General features: G+C 40.1%; 1 protein-coding gene across 2 annotated transcripts in view; it reads left to right on the forward strand.

The window, feature by feature from the left end:
- LRCH1 (leucine rich repeats and calponin homology domain containing 1) overlaps positions 1-14,833 on the forward strand; it is a 167,100-nt gene that overhangs the window by 113,071 nt on the left and 39,196 nt on the right. For both annotated transcript variants that reach the window (XM_045567279.1, XM_045567280.1), the window contains exons 8-13: positions 3,251-3,356; positions 5,793-5,917; positions 7,588-7,655; positions 9,326-9,412; positions 13,624-13,713; positions 13,819-13,855. In XM_045567279.1, coding sequence (XP_045423235.1) covers positions 3,251-3,356; positions 5,793-5,917; positions 7,588-7,655; positions 9,326-9,412; positions 13,624-13,713; positions 13,819-13,855 — 513 coding nt within the window. The remainder of the gene's footprint in view (positions 1-3,250; positions 3,357-5,792; positions 5,918-7,587; positions 7,656-9,325; positions 9,413-13,623; positions 13,714-13,818; positions 13,856-14,833) is intronic.

Consider the following 14,833-nt stretch of genomic DNA (forward strand, 5'->3'; position numbering starts at 1 on the left):
TGTAAATATTAGCTGTTGTTAGCGTATTCTGCATCTTTAATATTTTGCAAATACCTCAAGAGTCCCTATCTTCTTCTTCTCCTACTGCCACACATTATCTAGAATATTCTTGAATGCTTCATAAATATTATGAAACGACTAATTAATGTGCAAGTGCCCCTGAAGTACTTGTATAAATATGTTTGGTTTTAAGTGATAGAGAAATGTAGGAAAAAGTTGTTCGTAGGCATGCATAAATCTTAAGGAGTCACGTGTATATTTAGCAGTTTACCCATAGGAAATGTATTTATGAGTTGCTATAGTTTTTATAGCAATATTTGTTTTCCTAAAACTCTTAGACTGGCCGGGCGCGGTGGCTCACGCCTGTAATCCTAGCTCTGGGAGGCCGAGGCGGGTGGATCGCTCGAGGTCAGGAGTTCGAGACCAGCCTGAGCAAGAGTGAGACCCCGTCTCTACTAAAAATAGAAAGAAATTATCTGGCCAACTAAAAATATATATACAAAAAAATTAGCCGGGCATGGTGGCTCATGCCTGTAGTCCCAGCTACTCGGGAGGCTGAGGCAGTAGGATCGCTTAAGCCCAGGAGTCTGAGGTTGCTGTGAGCTAGGCTGATGCCACGGCACTCACTCTAGCCCGGGCAACAAAGTGAGACTCTGTCTCAAAAAAAAAAAAAATAAAACTCTTAGACTGTGTTCTCTTCAGATAACTGGATAGAAGTTTGGTTATTTGTAAGCTAAGAGGCCTCACCAACTAGAGGTTCCTATAGTGGTTATAAATGACTCTTCATTAACACATTTATTATCTCACATATAGTCTATTAGATTCCCCCAAATCTCACACTAATATACCACGAAGTGGAGCTTCTGGACCCAGGAAACTAAAAAGGTGTGGTAGGGGAAGTATCAGATATTCTTCCCTTTTTGAGGGAAGTTACTAAGTTTTTGTAGTTACTGAGTTTTGTAACATTATAATACTCTTTGAAGTTGTCATTAATAGACTAATTACCTCATCTAAGGAATTCACATTTTTCCTATGTATGACTCCAGGAAAAAGCCTTTCCCAGTTTTCCTCAGGTCTTTGAAGTTTAATAAGTAGCTAAAGTATTTGAATTTATTTTTCACAAAATGCTCAATAACGTAGTGTATTAAGAAAATAGGATCCCTTAAAATATAGAACATTTTGAAAGGAAGACAAGTGAGTAGGCAGAAAAAGGCCAGTGTCAATAAAAGAAAATGACGCCCAAGGAGCCACAAGAATAGTTCCCTGTGGTTCAGCTGGAGTTGGGGGTGAGGGGAGGGTAAGCACATTTCTTTATAAGTTGTATTTTAATTCATCTTGTTCTGCTTTATTAAAACTCTTAAGTCCCCTCAAATGGACCATTGTTTTGGAAATTACTCACCCTAAGCATATTTTCTATTAAATTAAAACAGACTCTGCTTTATCCTTTCTCTCGCTCCTCAGACTAATTAAGTTCATTAATAAAACATTATACAAAGAACTTCATTATCCTTTTGTTCTCACTTAGTATAAGTAGGATGCTAATATCATTCTAAAAGGAGTCCAAGGATTTATTCTCTCCCTTTTAATTAGATGCGTATCTTTGGAATTTTGCTAAATGTTTAAGATGAGAGGAGGGTGGAAGGAAGAAAAAGGGAGAATAGAAAAGATTATAGTCAACAGAATGAAATTCACACATCTTCCTGTTGGCCTTTTCCTGTCTCACCTTAGAGCCTCACTACCCAAGAATGCCTCCAAGAGATTTGCTTTTTTAGAACGATAAGGGTTCTAAATTACCTTATGTAGCTTTCTGTTTTCACTTTGGCAAAGATGTTACCATCCATGTCAGTCGATCTCACACCCCATTTGCCGTTCATTATGGGGTTCAGGGAGCACACCTTCTTCTCTTTCTTTGGCTGTTGCCACTGTCTGATTTAGCATTTGTCATCCATAAATTAAGAGCGTGTTTTTCTCAAGATAAACAAGAAAATGTGAAGCTCTGTGAGTATTTATTTAATGAATGGAATGCACACTTGTTTTCTGTCCGTTTCTAAACAATTTGTGCATGTGTCTAAAAGTAAACGCGTTCAGTGGTAGCCTAGGGAATTTAGGAGCAAGCCATGATCACCTGAGATGTGTTCTGTGGAGGTTCCTGATCCCTGAGATGTGGAATGCTGTTCACTAAACAGCAGTGAAGTGGAGATATAGGAAAGATGAATGAGGCTCCATATTTCATTTGTAACAGAATTATGGATTTTCTGAAAAACTTCATCGGCTAGGGTGGGAAAGGAGACCCTCCGAGAGAACTGTCTCCATTACTTTATTCCGAAAATTGCACAGAACACTTTCCTTTTAACTACTACAGTTGTTTAGCACTTTCATATATTTAATGCAGCCTCCTCAACCTGAAATAGAGAAATAAACGGAAGCTTAATGTCACACATAAGATACACTCTAAATAGATGAGATATTGTCACAGAGGCTGACTCTCTGCTTTTTGTGTCTAGCCACATAAAACATTTTTTTTTTTCTTTTTCTTTTTTTTTGACACAGAGTCTCGCTCTGTCGCCCTGGGTGTGGAGTGCAGTGGCGTCATCATAGCTCACTGCAACCTCAGACTCCTGGGCTCACCCAATCCTCCTGCCTCAGCCTCCGAGTAGCTGGGACAATAGACATGCACCACCACACCTGGCTAATTTTTCTATTTTTAGTAGAGATTGAGTCTCGCTCTTGGTCAGGCTGGTCTCGAATTCCTGAGCTCAAGCGATCCTCCCACCTCGGCCTCTCAGAGTGCTGGTGCAAGCCTGTGCCTGAGCCCACGCCAGGCCCGATGTAGTCTTGGTAAATAAGCTTTATTGTCAGATCTCAGAGTACTGTTACCATTAAAACAATTGATTAGACTTAGTCCTAATGTGATAGTGTATTCACAATTATTCCTTTGTTTTGTGCTTTTTAGTGCCATGACTATGACTCTTAGGTTAGAAAAGATAGGTACTTGACAAGATTTCAGCTCAAAACATACGTACAGAGAAGTGCAGAAGTGTTTGTTCCATGAATTTTCACAAAGTGAGCACACCCATATAACTAGCTCCCGGTTCAAAAAACAGAACTTTCCCAGCACCCCAGAAAGCCCCACCCCCACCCCAAGAATAACCACTATCCTGACTTCAAACGCCATGGATCAATTTTGCTGTTTTTGCACTTATGTAAGTGAAATTGTCCTTGAATGAAACAGTGCACTGTGTCGTTTCAGCCCTCTGATGAAGACACCATTAGCCTCAATGTGCCAATGTCAAATATCATGGAAGAAGAACAGATCATCAAGGAGGACTCGTGCCATCGCCTTAGCCCAGTTAAAGGTCTGAGAATGAAAAGTGTGGAGAAAGTGCTTGTTTTTTGGTTTCAAATGTGATGTTTAAAATTTAACATGTGCACAGATACGGCAATGATAATAGTTAATGTTTACTTAGCATTTCCTATGCACCAGGCACTGTATTCATCTGAGAAAGTGACCTCATTTAAAATTCAAAAGTCTGGGGTGGATACTCTGATCATCTCCACTTTGTAGGAGAGAAAAGGCTCAGAGAGTATAAGTAACTTGCCATTGGTCACATAGCCACTACCACTTACTATAGTAAGTAGTAGAACTATTCTCATTCTGAAGATTTAGAGAGAATTCTTTAAATCCATTCTTGCCTGGGAAGAAAATATTAATATGGTAGATCTATTAGTTAGGAAAACTCTAGCTGCTATAACACACAAAATTCCAAAATCTCAGTGGCTTAACATAACCTAAATTAAGTCCAAATGGGAGTTAGTGGTTGGCAGGCAAGTTGCCTCCAATTGTTGATTCAAGGACCCAAGCTTCTTTAATTCATCCTGTGACCCTAACATCTTTAACACAGGGCTTCCAAAGTGTCTGTGTCCGTCTGTTTTAAGCCAGAAGAGGAAGAACACAGAGGTTTGCTCATGGGAGGCTTTTGTGGGCTGGGTCTAGAAGGAGTGCCTGTCACTTGTAAGCTAGACTTCATTCCATGGCCACATCGCACAATGAGGGTAAGAAATGTAGCTGAGGCTTGTGGTCAGGAAGCTACCTGACTTTGGACAAGGCAGTTGACCTTAATCCCCTCACCTATAAATGAGATGATTAAATTAGACAATCTCAAAAGTCCTTTGTAGCTCTAAAATTCTGTAGCTTTTTAATAATCATCAAATGATCACTAAACACTCTGTCTTATGTACCTTCAAAATTCTTGTAATATGTTTCATATCTTGGTGAGAAGCCCTCATTGGATTACATTATGGCAATATTTTGATTGCTCCAGTTTGCTCAATGACTTTTAAGGAAAATACTGAAACTTAATCTTTACTAATTTACGGCAGAGACTATTTCATGGTGTATGAATATAGTATAGAACTGGATTCATATACTAATTAGCTCCCTAATAGCTTGAATATACTTTAATTAGTGATGAGAGAGCTGTTTAAATCAACTCAAACTTTAGTGTTTGCTTTCACTTCTTACGTTTAGATTTTTAAGTTTAGCATTTAAGTTTAACATTTCCATTTACCTGATATTATGATTAGAACCATATGTTGTCCAAAAATACAACAGTATACTTCTTTTTTTTTTTTTTTGAGACAGAATCTCACTCTGTTGCCCAGGTTAGAGTGCCGTGGCATCAGCCTAGCTCACAGCAACCTCAAACTGCTGGGCTGAAGCATTCCTGCCTCAGCCTTCCCAGTAGCTGGGACTACAGACATGTGCCACCATGCCCGGCTAATTTTTTCTATTTTTAGTGCCAGGCTAATTTTTTTTCTGTTTTTGGTAGAGATGGGGTCTCACTCTTGCTCAGGCTGGTCTCAAAGTCCTGGGCTCAAGCATCCTTCTGCCTCGGTCTCCCAAGTGCTAGGATTACAGGCGTGAGCCACCGCACCCAGCCAACAGTATATATACAAATGTAATTACCACTCTATTAATTCAGATAAACCATGTAACATTATGCTGGATGGGAGGTAGTATTTCAGACAAATTTTTCAAATAAAAATTACATAATTCATTACAAGTGAGATTTTCCCCCTCTGTTCTCCACATGAGTATTCTGTTGGCTCAGAGCACTGAAAGGGTAGCCCTGTTTGGTCCTTTGTAGTCTTCAGATCAGCCAGAAGAGTTCCACGTGGTGCTCTCGTGCCTTCCCACATCCTCTGGAACACACTCCAGGTGGATGTGCTCTGCCCGAGTCTGCTGTCACCTTGATGTGGCCTTTCTTGCAGTCACTTCTTTTGTTGTTATGATTTGGGGCTCTTGGCTGGTCCCCTCCCACATTCTTCCTTGCGATTATTTGCTGCTTAAGGAAGGACAGGAGTCAGATTTGACTTTTTTTTTTAATCCCCAAATGGTTAGCATAATACCTACCATTTAGTAGCCATTCAATAAATAGTTGTTGAATTTTGAATTTGAAATACTTAGTCACATATTACAGAGGACACAAAAGCCATCTTTTGTACTTTCTTTGCTCCATTCCTTAAAAAAGTAAGAGGAGATTTCATTTTTTCCTGAGGAACTAAACCATACAGGGGCCTTGACTTTTTAAGTTCAGTTTGGTGCTTTCTGGGTTTTTTGTTGTTAACTTTTCCTCACATCCTGCAGGGAAGAGAAAACATGGGTCACTCATATAGCTTCTTCCTAGGGAAGAGAGAAGATTAAAATAATTAGATAACATATCTGAGGATCAACTGTGCTTTGCTCTTCTTTTCATGAAATCATGCTTTCTACCTCTCTATTTTCCTAACAGGGGAATTTCATCAGGAATTTCAACCGAAGCCTTCCCTTTTGGGTGGCAATGACAACTCAGGAGAGGAAAGAGACCAGTTTATTGATGGAGCAGATGTTCTCCATTCGGAATTTGTGAACTATAAGGCAGGTTTTGAGGGTCATCTCATTGTTTTACTCCTTTTCTTCTTTTGGCACCTTAGAATTTAAGTTCAAGGTTACCAATCCATCACTTCAGTGTCCAGCTTGCTGTGACTTCCTCCCTGAAGCCTTTAGAACACCTCAAAGCTCAACGTGTCTGTTTTACTTTTCGGATGTTAGGAGCTGGCCCTGCCGTGCGCGCCTCTCCATCTGTCTACTCGTGTATATGATTTTCTTTTGTATTCAGAAGTTGCTCAGTGTTCCATCACTCAGTGCGTCCTGCAAGTTAGCAAACTCATTAAAATTACCATTACTGCACATTAAAAGCTAAAATGGACAAAGATTCACATTCTTTTCAACGTGTCCTAGGGGAGTGCTTTTCTTGGGAGTGTATCCGTAGTGTAGAGAGAAAAGTGGAGACTTTTAAAATCTGGCAATGAATGTCTTCTCTTTTTGGAAAGGTCACTCTGGGGACGCCTATTCCTGAGGCATTGAAGGGCAGGTGAAGTCGCTAAGTTGTCAGGCAGCAAAGGGAGGAGGGAAAGCCCTTTACTGAAGCAGGTGGCTGAGGTTCCACTTTGCGACATGATCAGGTGCCGTGGGATGTTTCCAACAGCCCTTGTGGTTCAGGTTGTGGCACCCAAGAATCATGAGGATTGTTGTTTTGGCAACATTCAAGTTCACTGTCGCTCGTGAGATGATTTCTGGGTTGTACAACATTGAAGCCAAAAATGGGATCGCTAAGTGCTCAGCCTTATTTTCAAAAGCTGTGTCATGATGGCTGGACTCAGCCTAAACTGATATCTCTGGGCGTTACTTCACCTTCACGGAAATGCAACACATAAAAATCAGATGCAATTTGAGGCATCTTTCTGTTGTTAAGTACTTATACATTTCCCCCCAACAACACACACGTGTACACACACACACTCACACACACGTATCCCTCCTCTCACAAACACCAGAACACACACTCACCTGTGACTCGCAGACTCCAGGAGGCACCTGTCAACCCCGGGAGGTGCTAAGAGGGCAGTAAGAAATCCAGCTTACCTTTCAGTTTTTGCCGATGAGTTAACAGATGCTGTTGTCCTGGGCCAGGTGGTTTTTGTTTTGTTTTGTTTTTTAAATTTTTTAGAATTGTGGTCAAGTACATCTAACATAGACTGTATGATCTTAGCCATTTTTAAGGGTCCAGTTCAGTCTGTGTTAAGTATGTTCACGTTGTGCAACCAATCTCCAGAACTCTTCTCATCTTGCAAAACTGAAACTCTGTACCACTCAGCAACTCCCCCACTCCCCGTCCCGCCAGCCCCCGGCAGCGAACATTCTACCATCTGACTTGATGAATTTGATTATTCTAGATAACTCGCATGCGTGGAATCACACAGTATTTGTCATTTTGTGACTGGCTTATTTCACTTAGCACAGTATCCTTGAGGTTTATCCATGTGTGCAACATACATGAGAATTTCCTCCTTTTTAAGGCTGAGTGATATTCTACTATGTGCACACACCACATTCTGTTATCCATTCACTCATGGATGGACGTTTGGCTGCATCTGCCTTTTCGCTATTGTGGATAATACCGCCATAAACACCGGCCAGGGCAGGTTCTGACTCCTGACTGCTGAGTGGCCAGAGGTTCTCAGGAAACCCGTGTGTTCTGTCCACAGGCCAGGGCGGAAGACTGTGAAGAACTGCTACGGATAGAAGAGGACGCACACTGGCAAGCCGAGGGCACGTGAGTGCCAGGGGCCTGGTCACCACCATCCCTGCCAAGTCCCAAGACTGGCAGCCTGTCCTAATAGAATTTTGGTCCACTTTTCTGTGGGCAAGCTGATATTCTTACCTGATGATAGGAAGTTGCCAGTTTTTCTCTGTCTGATACTTACTGTCACAGTAGTGGGCAGTGAAGCACAAGGTTGTGCTTCTTGTTGGCCTTGAGTTTTATCAGATTTGAGGCTGTGGGTAGAAATGTCATTCAGAGAATTAGATGGAAGTTTTAACCTGGAGGTTCTACTTTCCTTCCATTTGACTGAAGAAACCAACAACTGGACCTAAAGCAATCTGTAGTACTGGTCTCAATCTCTACACAGAGTCTTCCAGTTAGAGATCCGAGAAAACCATACACATCTCATGCCCTGGTCCCAAGTCTAATAACTGTCATAGCTAACACTTACTAAATACCACGCATCAGGCACTGTGCTAAATACTTTACAAGCCATAGCTCATTTCATCTTTATAATAATCCTAATAGATAAGCTCTGTTCTTGTACCCCATTTCACAGATGACAAAACTGAGGCACAGAGAGATTGACTATCTTGTCCCAAGGTCACAGAGGGTCAGCATTTGAACCCAAGGAATCTCACACCAGATGAAGATTACTTCTTCTCTACTGTATATAAAGATTTGTTGGCAAGATTTATGGGGGAAAGGATGAGTGATTTTATCAGATGATGAACCATTTCCAGAGGAATTGAGTTTTGGTTCCCAGGATTTTATTTTCCATGATCTGGGATATAGGTATTGACCTTCCATCATACCTTGTTGGGTTTTCCTCTTTAGTGAGGATTTATTACATTGTTAAAATTTTTCTCTACTTGCAGAAAGTCATTGGCTCATGTTCTGTAGTGGGAAGGGCTTGCCAGCATCTAATCTCTCTTGCCCTTTAAAAGCTTTGGAAAGTTCCTCTCCCCTCACTGTGTGGATACCAGCTACTCATTAGATATTCTTCTGGGAAGCCAAGGAGGCCTAGCTTGATTATAGAATCATAGGGAAAGAGATAGTTGTTTTTAAACTATATAAAGCTTTGGAAACTCTATTCTCGATCTTTTATCTGTTGTTCTCAACCCTGGCTGTAAATCAGGATCATCTGTAGAGCTTTATAAAATGCCCCACCCGTAGTGAGACTGACTTGGGAGTATCGGGCCTGCCATGTTTATTAAGCTCCACAGGTGATGTTGCTGCATATAGAGCCTGGACTGAGAACCACTGTCCCCCACTGAAGCCCTGAACTGCATGAAAGTAATAAAACTAAGCCACACTGGTAGAGTTGGAGTTGGAAGGCCTGGAAGTAGTACAGACCTGCCCAGCTGAGCCCCCCGTGAAGCCCACTAGAACTCAGGACAGCATGCTGGGAGGCTCGCCTGGTCCCTGGGCTGATTGTGCACAGGAGCAGTTGGGCGCCCATTGGAGCGCTGACATCTTGAGTGAGCTGCTTCACCCACCCAGGGGCACGTCCCACCATACTCTAGCATCCCACCCTGGCGGGTACAGGCACCTCTTCATTATAATGTTGCATTTGTCAAAATCATTTTTATATGTCACATGGATTTTTCTAAGTTTGCTCTTAGGAGCCTAGATGATATTTGTGTTTTAGTGATCATTTTTATTCTCCTGCTTGGCTACAGAATAAGTTCATCCAAAGATGAAGACATAGATATCGCTCTGATGGAGCAGCTGAGAGAAGCGGTAGACTTGCTGCAGGATCCCAATGGGTACGCGTGTCTCTCTTCGGGGCAGGTTGCATGTGTAAATGGTGCCTACTAGTTTATTGAGTACGGTATCTCAGTTGCTAAAATATTTATACAAACAACCGGGGCTCAGTCTAACCACCAACAAAGAAAAGTCATTTTCATTGCTTCTTTTCCCCAGATCCAAAAGTAAAAGAGTCAAATTCTGGAGGGAATGAGATCAGTTCCCCCATCTCCACCCTTCCTTCACCCCTCATGAAATTCATGTGGGAATTTTTGGTGTACTTCTTAGAAAACAGAAATATGGTAAAAGTGCATTTAAGCATATTTCATAATGCTTAAAGTTTAAACTCTTGATTTATAAAAATACAAAGAAAATTTTTCCGAAAAGGAAAGAATTGGTATATCAAGTACCACTATATTTATTTCTGGGAGTGCCAAATATATGTCAACCAAGTAAAGTATTTCTAAAGATGTGGGTTACAGGATAATTGTAAAGTTTGAATTGGCCTTTGTCAGTAATAGGCACTATATGCAGTGGATATATTTTTTGATTTCTTAGCTAATGGCAATGGAGTTCCCATGGACAAAAATATTTTTCAATAAGGCAATATCAGGGATTAGGTAATAACTACATGATCTGCTATGGGAATAGACCCAAAGCTTATCCCTGGTAAACTGATGTGGTCTTATAACATGGTAAACGTGAGAATCACCACAGCAATCCTAGCTAGGTTCTGGGAATTTGTGAAGAGGGTAGTTAGTGAATCGCAGGGTGCCAATGAGAATACACACCAATGCTGTCTGGCTCTGAAAGAACAGTGGCAGGTCAGGTTGAGTATGATTAGACGGCTTTAGCAATGGATTTGAAAAGCATTTCAATTTTGCAGATGTTAACTGAATGCTTAGAGTATGAGAAGATCTACAACATGCACCTCAGGGGATATAAAGATGAAAAAGACACAGCTCTTGCCATCTAAGATCTTAAACTAGGGCAGCTAGAGATTGCCTTGCACAGTTATTTATAAGCGTAATTGATTCAAGTGCTTGTAGTGGAGGTAAAAAGTGATAAACTCCAGTGCGTGCCTGACCTCAGGAAAGGGGAGGGGGCTGGGCTGGCCTTCCTGAAGGGTGACATAGTTAACCTGGGGCTTCAGTGGCTGGCAGTTTCAAGGAGAAAGCAAATTCTGGATTGAATAAAAAGCACAGGAAAGGTATGAAAGAAAGGGACCAGCTTGGAAAATCTCAGGCAGAACAGAGGTTTTCCACCCTGGCGTGCTTCAGTATCACTAGTGGAAATTTTTCATGACAGACACCAGGCACTACCCCGGGACTCAGAGTCAGCCGGTGCGTCAGAGGTGCAGCCCGGACTGCGAGTCACCAGACAGACAGTGTGGAGTGGGGCAGGGAATGGCTTCAAATGCTCGGTTAAGGATCTGAGACTATTGTGAAGGCTGGCAATGGTGGTTTTTAAATATGACTGTTCATGTTGTTAATTCTCCCTGATGTTTGGCTCAGGGCCTGGCTTAATAGGCATCTAATTAAAGTATGTTCAAAGAGCTGAATTCCAGATCCTAAACCAGGGGAGTTAGTGAGAGGGAAACAGGACAAGAGAGAGCCTGTGTGTGTACGTGCATGTACATGCATGTCCATTTGTGCCACATGCATGTATATGTGTGTATAATTATCATAAATTGGGAAGTAGCATGGGTGGGGGAAAGAACTGACTAGGAACCAGCTAGAGATTGATTCCAAACCCAGCTCCAACATCAGTAAACTTGGGTAGGTTATATGACTTTTCTGTACCCTGGTTCCTCATCTGTAAGGCGGGGTTATGAATGCCTGCCTTTTAAGGTTGTGAGGAATAGATGAACTGTTAGTGGGGAGGTAAATTGGCAGAACCATTCCAAAAGTCATCTTAGAAGTCTAAAAAAAATATAAGCCTTTAAAATGAATGCTAAGAATTTATCCTAAGAGACAAAAAGACATGAACAAAGATTTGAGTGTGAGAAGGTAAGGAATAGGTATTTTTAACAGCAAATATTTGGGGGGGGGGCAAAAGAAATCTAACAATTTGGGGGTACTTTAAATATATTATGGTCATTGATAAGATGAAACATGACATGGACAATAAAATGTTTTTTAAAGTTTCCAGTGATATTATAGAATGCTTATTATATAATGTTAACTTTTAAAAAGTATATAAAAATGTACAATGTTTGATCCCAATTATATAGATAGAATTAGGTCCCAATTGTGTAAGAATCTTAGAAAAAATTAAAACTGGAAGGAAATATATTAAGATGGATTTTTTGTGGATATTTCTAAATTATTGCATTGTAGATACTCAATGGTAGGTACTGTTGTTGTTCTTTGGTGATTGTTTGAAGGTGGGTGGTAAGAAGAATCGCAGAGAACAGTCCGGGGTGTTTTAGGCCTGAGTTGCTGGTACCTCATTATCTGGGATTGGGAACCTGGAGGGGTAGCAAGTTTGAGGAGGAAAATGTTGGGTTCAGTTTAGGACATGCTGAATAGAATTCGAGGTACCAATGTAGCAATGCCCATTGAACTGCTAGATGTTCAGTTCTGGGGCTTAGAGACTCAGATTTGAAAGTCATTTTTGTAAGGTGCCACAGTAAGAGAAGGCATACAAGAGGATGAGGTGCCCAAGGGCAAGCATGTCGATGGGAAGGGAACGTCAGTCCAGGACACAGCCTTAAAACCTGATGTGACAGAGTGAAGGCCCCAGTTGGACTCAAACTTGATGTTATTTTAATACTTTTGTCTTTTAAATTTTGTATTACTTTTCCAATAAATTTTATTACAAAGTCTAGATTGATTAGTATGTGAGCCCCAAAGCAAAAAAGACCAGCCTAGTTTGGTGAAAATGGCAGTGGCACGGGTGTCTGGGACTGGAACCAGTGGTGAGATACGAGTGATCTGGGAGAAGTGGCTCAGTTCCTGGTCCTCTGTTGAGGAGGGGGTTGAACTCTGAGGATCTCTAGACTGTTCTCTAGCTCTGAAATTTCCAAGGCAGCGATTGCTAAGGATGTCGAACAAGTGGGGATGGTGGGTGTGTGCCGCATTGTGGAAGAAAACAACCCCAACTAATCCTCCAAGTGATAATGAATCTGCATCTTTATGGAGTGCTATTTTTAAATGATATCATTTTGTAAAACTCTATGTGGATTTCATTTTTTCCCTAAAATAATTTATTACTTTTGCTCCTTTAGATTGTTGTTGTTTATCCTGAAATAATTATGGTATTATAGTATGACAAGTCTAATTTTATAGCATTTCTGTGAGCCAGTGTAGTAGCAATGAAGAGCCCTGCTTTTGCTTCTGATAAAAACAGGGCACAAGAGGTCATTTATGTCTAGCTGCTTGGACTGAATATTAGCAATGAAAGTTTACATTGGGTTTTTCCTTTATCTCATATTTCATAGATGCAGTTTTTTTTAAGTCAAGTCACTGATTATCGGATTAAATTTTAGAGGCTTACTTTTTATACATTAAAAAATTTAGTTGGATATTGCTGTTCTGTTTTGCCTTCATATTGGTTTCTTCTCTCAAAGCCTTCTCATTGTTAGTTTGGCAGTATTTTCATAGGCATGTATAATATGAATTCATCCCTATCCTTTAACATGGCTTTATAACTTTTATATAATTTACAGAAATTCCTGGCTTTAGAGATCTTTAAAAAAATAAAATTTCACCTCGTAAAATTGCAGAAATTCAGGAGCTATATGTAAGACAATTTCAAAAGTAAAAATGCATATCAGATTGCTTATGAATTCTTATTTCTTAAGCGACAGTATTAGTGTGTATCAGAGAGAGCTTCTTTTAAAACCATATGCCATTGTCCATTTACTGTAATGTAATACTCTTAGCAACTTTACTTCTGTAAATTTGTTCAAGTTTTCTATCAACTTATGATAAAATTCTAGAATAAAATTTAGTATATACTACCTATGAAAATTTTGCTTTTATTGCAAATTACTATTATAGTACAAATAAGTTGGATTTCAATACCAGCAACAGATGGAAAATTGTATTTTGGCATATGGTGGGAAAATACCATATAGTTTGAAATTTCCGTCACAAGCTTTTCATCACTTAAAGATAAACACAACTTTTTAATATATTAAAATTTTAAATGAAATATGACCAATAGAATTTATTAAAAACAAAAGTTTTATAAATTTACTAACATCTTTTTTTCCCCTACTCTCTAGATTAAGCCCGGATATTACAGAGAGAAGTGTTTTAAACCTGTATCCTACAGGATCAACAGAAGACTTAGAATTACAAGATTCTGCACTAAAGTATGTTGACCTTTTATAGCAAAGTATATTTTCTCTTTTTACATTGAAGCGTTTAGGTTTTAAATTCCACTTCACATCTTGTGTTTCCTTTCCTTGTTCCTACAGTGGTCAGATACAGCTGGAGACCTCTCCGGGGTGTGAGGTAAGGCTGCTCTTGGATGAACCAGAGCTGCGTGCAGTGTTCTTTACCATATTCTATAAAGATTTGTCAGGGGGTAAAACATCTTTATTAGTGAGGCCAATATTCAGATTTGTTCAAGACACATTTTTCAACTTTCACCCTCTTTAGTTCTGCCTATTATAACTCACCTTCCATTAAAGATGAGAGTTGGCTACTTCTATTAGTGTCTCTAAATTTTTTGCGTCATGTAGTCTTGCTGAGTCAGATGATGGCAATTGGGATCACATCAGGAACCTGTTCGGTGTCAGGAACTGGAGGGAGGACCATTCAATGCAGATTTTAGAGCCGAGAAAGAAGCCTATGAATTGGCCACATGAAAATAAGCTAGAAAAGACCTGAAAGACAAGAACAAACAATTTGGGAATGTCTAGAATTAAAATGGTATCATGAAGAGACACTGGTGGGGGTGAAGGTGGATTAGGTGGAGTTACATGGGGTGAAATGTAGGTGCTGTAGAGAAAGCAGTTTTGACATAAAACTAGAGATAGGCTTAGAAGGTTCCAGAGAAAGATTAAGTTACCTCAGTCATAAAGAAGGAGATTTCAGCTGATAATTTGGGAATGAAACATAGGTTACAACCTATTTTCATTCCTTTTTAGTGAATAGGCTTAGGATGGGTAATTTAGGTACTGAGACTGTGTACAAACCAATGAGATGTCTGCACGTGTACTGTTGGAAAGCAGTTTCACACTCTCAGCTGGCTAAGTCTTGGTGTTAAAGAAATTGGGAAAAAAACACTGTAAAAGGAAAACCCATGTTCCCAGAGAGTGTGGCTTCATTGTTAAGCTCAGGGCTTGGAATTATGTTAGGTATCAGTCCCATCTCAAAGACTTGCTAACTATGGGCAAATTAATCAGTAACCTTTCTAAACATTACCTTCATTTTCTGTAAATTGGGATCATAATAATACCTATTGTAAAGATCAAATGAGATGATTTA

Source organism: Lemur catta, chromosome 13 (assembly GCF_020740605.2).
Source record: "Lemur catta isolate mLemCat1 chromosome 13, mLemCat1.pri, whole genome shotgun sequence".
Classification (NCBI taxonomy): Eukaryota; Metazoa; Chordata; class Mammalia; order Primates; family Lemuridae; genus Lemur; species Lemur catta.